Source organism: Myotis davidii, unplaced genomic scaffold, assembly GCF_000327345.1.
Source record: "Myotis davidii unplaced genomic scaffold, ASM32734v1 scaffold478, whole genome shotgun sequence".
Taxonomy (NCBI): Eukaryota; Metazoa; Chordata; class Mammalia; order Chiroptera; family Vespertilionidae; genus Myotis; species Myotis davidii.
Window position 1 is genome coordinate 847,999 of NW_006289570.1, and position 7,977 is coordinate 855,975.

The 7,977-nt window shown below is 56.3% G+C and overlaps 1 protein-coding gene across 3 annotated transcripts in view; it reads left to right on the plus strand.

The window, feature by feature from the left end:
- The window catches only part of CMKLR1 (chemerin chemokine-like receptor 1), a 29,476-nt gene extending 21,513 nt beyond the window's left edge, over window positions 1-7,963 (plus strand). For all 3 annotated transcript variants that reach the window (XM_015562854.1, XM_015562855.1, XM_006762035.2), the window contains exons 2-3: window positions 5,184-5,259; window positions 5,892-7,963. In XM_015562854.1, the coding sequence (XP_015418340.1) occupies window positions 5,895-7,016 (1,122 nt within the window). In that variant the 5' untranslated portion in view covers window positions 5,184-5,259; window positions 5,892-5,894 and the 3' untranslated portion in view covers window positions 7,017-7,963. The remainder of the gene's footprint in view (window positions 1-5,183; window positions 5,260-5,891) is intronic.
- The last annotated feature ends 14 nt before the right edge of the window (window positions 7,964-7,977 follow it).

Sequence of the window (7,977 nt, forward strand, 5' to 3'; positions counted from 1 at the left end):
CAGACACGGACAGACAGCTGTGGTCAGGAGGGTGCCTTTGCAGACTCAGGGTGCCTGTTTGGCTAAAGGGCCTGGGCAGTGACCCAGAGAGGAAGCCGCCGGCACGCCTCTGCCACCCAGAAGCTTCTCAGCCCTGCGTCCCGGGAGCCTGTGGGCCCCAGGCAGGCGGGCAGCAGCTGGAGGAGGGGGGCGCTGGAGTCACCAGGACCTGGGTTCAAGTCCCCGCTAACTAGGTGAGTGACCTTGGGCGAGTGACCCCCTCCCCCTTGGTAGATCGGTACTGATGCCAGCGACCCTGCAGGAGTAGGGGGAGGCCCAGGTGATCACAGGGTGTCCGCGGCCCCCCAGCCTCCCCACTAGGGCCAAGGAGCAGTGGGCTGCGCATGTCTGCGAAGGACGGACGGGTGAGTGAGCTTCGCTCCCGCAGCACCCTCCCCAGAGCTTCTGGGATTGAGACACAGTCCCACTTGGGCCACTGACGAAACGCAGAGGGGCTTGAGGGCAAATCCCAGGGAACTAGAAGCCTCGCCTTGCCCCATCCGTCAAAGGCACACCCAGAACCCTTCCAGAATGACCTCCTGGAGGCTCCTGGGAGGTTCCAGGGGGCAAAGACCAGAGGATTCCGGAACATTCCGAGGGATCAAGCAGCGGACAAGGACAGAGAGTGGGTTTGGCCGCTCAGGAGGTTCTGAGCTTCCTCTTCTGTTCAGAATGACCAATAGGCTCTGCCTGGCTTCCGTGAGCCAGCTGTGTGACCTTGGGCCCCTCATGACCCTCTCTGGGCCTCGGTTTCCCCGTCTGGAACAGTGCTCAGAACGGCGCCTGGAGGGCAGACAGGGTTGTTTCACAAAAATTAAGCAGAGAACGTCTGTCTCAGGTTTTTGCTCTTGGTGGTGGGAGGACCAGATGTGACCTTGAGCCCCGGTCCACCCCTCCCCCAGGGTCTGGGCAGGGCGGGACCATCTGCAGCGGGACCTTCTGCCTGGTGACCATCTGGTTCCTGGCAGGGGCTAGGCTCGCCAAAGAGGTGCCAGGGCCTGGGCCACTGCGTAGCCGCCTCCAACTGGGCCGATGCTGTGACTTCCTGGCTCCTCCGAGTTCATTCCCTGCCCGACAGGGGAGGAGGTTGTGAGGGTGGGGCCCGGGCCTGCCCAGTGTGGCTTCATCCGGGATTCAGTGACCCAGGCGCTGCCCAAACAGAACCCCCAGGCAGGGCTTTGGGGTGTCCGTTTGTTTGCTGTGGGTTTTTGTGGACCTCGGGAGGGGCGGGAGGGCCAACATGATGACACCCCTCCGTCCACCTCCGTCTGCGTCGCCTCTGGCCTCCGGAAGCCCGTGCTGACTGGTCTTACTTTCCTTACTGCATTGATTTCCTTTCAGCCCTGCTTTCTACTCCCTGCCCCCCACCCCTATTTCCGCTCCCACAGAACCATTCTAATTGGTTCAATGTGTATCCTAATTGGTTCAGTGTGTATCTTGTGATTCCAATGTGTTCTTGCAAAAAAACACACACCAAAAAACACACAAAATTGTGCGTGTGGCTGCTTGTGCAAGCATGTTTCCAATGGACTCAGTGCTGGGAGGGGAGGTGGCTTCAGGACGCTTGCATTCCGCTTTGCTGCATGCGCCCTAGATAAGCTGTGGCTTCTAACAGCTGCGCAGCATTCACCCGTCCCCTCTCTTCCAGCCCTGGAGGGCAATCGGGTGGTAGGTACGCGACTGCTCTGTACTATTCTTGCAACTTCTTGTGAGTCTGTACTTATTTCCAAGTAAAGTTATAAAAAAAAGAGTTACAAAAAGAGAGGAATCTAGAGATTGTCTCCCTCCCAGTCCTCATTCCAGAAGCTCATCTTTTTCACTTTAGCGCATCCTCCCAGCAGCCCTGAGAAGTAGGTATGGCACCCACTATCATTCCCATTTTATAGATTGCACAACTGAGGCTCAGAGAGGGGGAGCGACTTGCTCAGGTGTCACAGCAGATCTCCTGCCTTCTGTATCAAATTCTCCCTGGCATCCTCTCCCAGGGACCTATGGGAACTGTCCAAGGAAAGGACGGGCACGGCTGGCCAACCTCCTGCATCCCTCCCCGGCCCCGATCGTGCACTGGTGGGGTCCCTCAGCCTGGCCTGTGCCCTCTCACAATCTGGGACCCCTTGGGGGATGTCGGAGAGTCAGCTTCAGCCAGATCCTGCAGGCTAGGCCGAGGGACCCCACTGGTGCACGAATTCATGCAACAGGCCTCTAGTTTATTATAAGGAACTAAAACCAATATCAAGTATAATAGATGTAGACACAAGGACCAACCCAAACCAACGCAAAAACCTGCAGACCAGCAGGGTCAATGGAATTGCTACTTTTGACCTGCAAATGTGATTCAGAGCTTCCTTGTGGCCAGGTCAAAAAGGGAAACATGATCCGTGGTAGGACCTGGATGTTCAAGAATGAGGAAGCAGTCCAGTTCTGCAGGGGAAGCAATGGTGTTCCCCACCCTGAATTCTCAAGGGCACTTCTCACTGGGAAGGGGGCTTCATAAGGGCACCCCAAAAGGGCAGGGGGCATTTCCATCGTCCAGGACCTACATCGCAGGTGTGATTTTCACGGAGCCTTTAAGAAAACGTGAGGTGGCTCGGGGAAGGCAGCTCCGTGGAGGACGAAGAGTGTGATGAAGGTCTGGGCTCTCAGAATTCCAGGCTGAGGCTTATAGGACTCAGAGAGGTGGGGTTGAGGGCCCCCTAGCCATCAGGGAAACAAAGGGAGCATGAGACTTGGAAGCTGGGTTCTGGAGTCAGATTTCCCAGCTGTGTGGCCTCGGGCAAGTTGCTTCACCTCTCTGAACCTCAGTTCTCTTCCCTGCAAACTGATATCCTTGCAGGGCGGTTGGCAGCATTGCATGGAGTCTTGCATTGCAGTGTTTGGCATATGGTGAATACTCAAATACATGTTACCTATGTGTGTACCTATGTTATGTATATATAGTTATAGATTCTTTTTTCATGAGCTTCCTGGTTGTGAGGGTTTAAGAAATACGAATAACTAGAATTTTATAGCTCTTTACAGCTTATAATTGGCAAAGGATTCATTCTCCTGTCCCATGACTCTCCTGGCAACATGAGGGAGAGGTTCTTACCCCCGTTGGGGAGATGAGGAGACTGGAGCTTAGAGAAGCAAAATCCTTGCCTATGTTGCCCTTGACCTGTCCTTGAACCCAGAGCTGGGAGACTAGTGGGCAGGATGCATTGGTCCTCCCACCTTCCCAGGCTACGGCCATTTCAGGAGGGAGTTAAGAGTGGAAGCCCAAGAAATAATAATCACCATGACAATAATAATAAAAAGAACAGTAATAAAAACAATAACAACATAGTGACCCAGTAACAATACTACTCTAAGTTACTTTGCATGTGACATTTAAGCCTCTCAACCATTCCCAAGGATTGTGATCGTGCCCATTTTATGGATAAGACAACTGAGGTGCAGAGAAGGTAACTGACTTGTTCAAAGTCATAGGAAGTTCATACCGACTGAGGATGTGAGGCAGCCCAGAATCGGTGTCCTTGACCATTCAACTCAGAACTACATGGTCTAGTGACAGAAATGAGCTCAGGACAGGAGGGATGTCTGTGGGGACAGAATAGAGGCCAAATGCAAACTTGTGACTGGGGTCCCCGTCCAGGGAGAGCCGAGGGACTGGGGTGGGGGGAGGACACATACCAACTGGGGACACTGACTCACTCAGCTCTCAGGAGGAGGGGTGAGGGGTGAGCGGGCAGACATGCCCATAATATGTCAGCGCCACCCTGTGCCGGCCCAGCCTGGCCCCCATTCAAAGATGGAAAGAGGTGGCCCCTGACCCTGAGCTGCTCCTAGCCCAGCCGGAGAGCCAGACGTGACGTCATCTGTGTCCCCAGAGGGTCTCTGCAGACACCGCAGCGCCAAGAGCTCGGTCCTGAGTCCCCGTTCCTTTCCACCCTCCTCCAGGGGCTCAGACACCCCCCTCCCGACTGCCAAAAAGGGGGGCATGCTGGGAGGTGGGGCCCACCCTCCTCCCTCCTTCTATCATCTTTTTTGTGGATGTTGTTGTTAATCCTCAGCCGAGGATATTTTTCCATTGATTATAGAGAGTGTGGAAGGGAGGGGGAGCGACACACAGAGAGAAAAACAGCGATGTGAGAGAGACACATGGATTGGTTGCCTCCCACAGGAGCCCCGACCAGGGCCGGGGATCGAGCCTGCAACGGAGGTACGTGCCCTGGACCGGAATCGAACCCGGGACATTTCAGATCAGTAAGCCGACACCCTATCCAATGAGCCAAACCGGCTAGGGCTCCTTCTGTCGTTTTAGATTGTCAGCTGATGGTTTAAAACCAAGAAGCACCCCTTCCCGGCCTGGGAGCACTTCTTCTGCCTGGTGTCTTGCAACCGACTATGAGCTCCCGTGGAGACCCCTCCTTCATCTTTCCCAGCTTCCTGCCTGGAGCGTGGATGTGATGACTGGAGCGCAGGCAGCCCTCCTGCTAAAAGAGCCATTTCCTTGTCCCTGGGGCCTGCACAGCGTAGGGGATGTGGATACTCAGTCATCACATCACGATTTGGGGGCAGCATGGAGCAATGGGAAGAGCCCGGGTTCTGCAGACGGGGCTCCAGTCCCGGCTCTGCCACCTCCTGCCTGGGGGCCTGGGGACCCATTACTGGGCACCCCTGGAATTTGCTCCCAGCCTGCGGAGTGGGGTCGACACCCCAGCTCCAATTCAGAATCCCTGGAGCCCAGAGTCCTCAATGGAATTTTACAAGTAGCTCTTGTTTAATAAAATCAGATGACGGCTCTTATGCAATAAAATATAACCGCAAGTCCGTGAAGGAGCGGCGATGAATTTGGATGGAGGGAAGCTGGAGGGATGGGTAATGAAGCACCGACTGGCCGTCTCGCCGGGCTCAGACATCTACCTGCTTGGAGTCCGTTTGTCCAGATGGGAGGAGCTTTGGTGGTGGGAAGTGCAGTAATTCCAGGGCATCAGGATCCTGGGTTCCAATTCCAGCTCAGCTGCTCGTCAGCTGGGTCACCTCAGGCACATCCCTGCTTCCTTTTCCGTGAATCGGGAATGACGACAAGAGGTCCTTTCTCAGAGCGCACCAGCGTGGTGGCTCTGAGACCGGGACCCAACAGCTGCCTCCTGTTCTCCCTGCAGGTGTTTCCAGCTGTGCATGGTGACTGACCAGCCGAGGACCCACCCCGGAGAGCTTTGGACACCTTAACAGTGAACGGTGAGCCACTCTTGGGGTCTGAGCGCATATCTCCAAAGGGCGCCAGTCGGGTCCCCTGACCAGGTGGGAGCACCGCATAGCTGTCCCCTGGGTCTTGGGAACACGGTTGGGACCGAGTTCATGGCCCTGTGCACCTCTCCTTCATGGCATTTAGCGTTGTTCCTCCCACTTTTTCCATGATCATGGAATTGTGGATGAATGTTTGTCTCCCCCGCTGGACTGTAAGGTGAGGGAGGGTTCCAGAGAGGCAGCAAAACATGGCTGTCCAGAGGATAGATTCTGAAGTTGGGTTAACTTTCAGCTGAATGACCTGGGATGGATCACTTAAGTGCTCGGTGCCTCAGTTGCCTCCCCTGTAAAATGGGGTTCCTAACCCATCTACCTCGCTGAACTTTTGCAAGGATGAAGAGCGTTTGTGTATGTCAAGGCTTCAGAACAGTCCCTGGTGTGTAGGAGGTGCTGGTCAGCTATTTGTTAAGTAAATAAAATAGCAAAACGGGAAGTAGTTAAGCTAAGGAACCGGCCTTGTGCCTTGCCAGGGAGAACACTGTCGGGCTTGCTGATCTTGGTTGGCCTCTTGAAGGCAGTTCCAGTCCAGGTTCTGCTCATGACCTTGGTCTCTCCCCTTGCAGAGCATGGAGGGGGAGGATTACAACAACTCCTACGATTACCACTATGATTACGAGTACCCTGAGGACCCTGAAGCCATCCTGGTTTTGGAGGAGTTTCCACCCCCGGAAGGCAGGGCGATCAGGATCTTCCTGGTGGTGGTCTACAGCGTCATCTGCTGCCTGGGCATCCTGGGCAATGGCTTGGTGATCTTCATCGCCACCTTCAAGGTGAAGAAGACGGTGAACACCATCTGGTTCGTCAACCTGGCCATCGCCGATTTCCTGTTCAACCTCTTCCTCCCCTTCCACATCGCCTACGTGGCCGCGGACTATCACTGGGTGTTCGGGACGGCCATGTGCAAGCTCAGCAACTTCCTGCTCAACCACAACATGCACACCAGCGTCTTTCTGCTGATGGCCATCAGCTTCGACCGCTGCATCGCGGTGCTCCTCCCCGTCTGGTCCCAGAACCACCGCAGCATACAGCTGGTCTACGTGGCCTGCGTGGTCATCTGGGTCCTGGCTTCCCTCTTGAGCTTCCCTTCCCTCGTGTTCCGGGACACGGTCCTCGTGCACGGGAAGATAGTGTGCTTCAGCAACTTCAGCCTGGGAGAGGCCAACTCTTCCCTGGGGCGCGCACACCTTCATCCGGGCTCCGTGGGGTTCCGCTGGCACCTGGCGGTGAGCGTCATGCGCTTCCTCTGTGGCTTTCTGATCCCGGTCCTCATCATCACGGCCTGCTACGTCACCATCGTCTGCAAGCTCCGGCGCAACCGCCTGGCCAAGAGCAAGAAGCCCTTCAAGATCATCCTGACCATCATCATCACCTTCTTCCTCTGCTGGTGCCCCTACCAAACCCTCTACCTCCTGGAGCTCCACCACACCTCCGTGCCTGCCTCCATCTTCACCTTGGGCTTGCCCCTGGCCACGGTCCTCGCCATTGCCAACAGCTGCATGAACCCCATCCTGTATGCCTTCATGGGTCAGGACTTCAAGAAGTTCAGGGTAACCTTCTTCTCCCGCCTGGCCAGCGCTCTGAGTGAGGACACGGGCCAGTACCCCGACCCCAGCTACAGGAACTCGACCAGGATGTCGTCCATCAACGAGAGATCCTCGAAGAACGAGAAGGAGACCAACATGTTGTGAGCCCCGCCTGGAGACCCCGACAGACACTCCCAACCTTGGCGTCCAAGGCGCTGCCTTCCCGAGGCCGCGGCGGGAGCCTGCGCAGCGCCCACCAACGCCCGGTGCATGTCACACGGGGCCGACCAGTGTTTTGAGCCGGGTACCCAAGGCTTGGGACCCCTTTCTCCCGGGGGCATGGTGAGCATCTCATGCCACAGCCTTGGACCAGCGTCCCACGCTCCTTGGGAGACCAGCCTTGACCAACGAAGACGACGCCAAGCACAAAAGGGAGAATTCTCCAAAGCACTGCCGTGGACCGCGATCAGCACGAGACAGGGAGATGATGCTACCTATTGTGCGCTCCCCGGAAATGACACAAACACTCTAGCGGGTCCGTTCCCGGGGTGAGCGGAGGAGGGCAGAGCATGCCTCTCCCTACTTACCCATCCAGCAGCCAGACAGACGTCTCATCCCTCAAGCCACTCCTCTGGATTGGGGCGCGGGGAATGCACAGGGCACCTGGGAGAGGAAGGTGACAGATGAGCCCTGGACCGTGCATGTGTGTTCAGCTCTCCTGGGAACACAAAGAACAGGCCCCGAGGGGCCATGCGGGCTCCTGGGGGAAAGGGAAGGAGAAAGGACTGTCCATGGGCTTTGTGCTGAGCTATTTTAGGGGCGGGGGTGGTGCTAGTCCTTTCCCCCAACCCCTGTTCTCACTTTCAATTTGTCCCTGGGGGTGTTGGGTGGAGGGGTCAGCTTCACCAGGAGCCCCCACCCACTCCTTCCCTGATCTATGGGGTCTGGCTGGAGCCACTCAGAATGAAACACTCTGGGCAGGAGGTGAGCAAGGAGGGCCTCTCCTCTTCCTCTTCAGCTTCCTCCACGCCTTGCTAGAGACCAGTCCCAGGCACCGGCAGGAAGCTACAGGGAGTGCCTTGTGGCTGGGATGTGTGTCCAAGGGCCCAGTCACTGAACTTGAAGC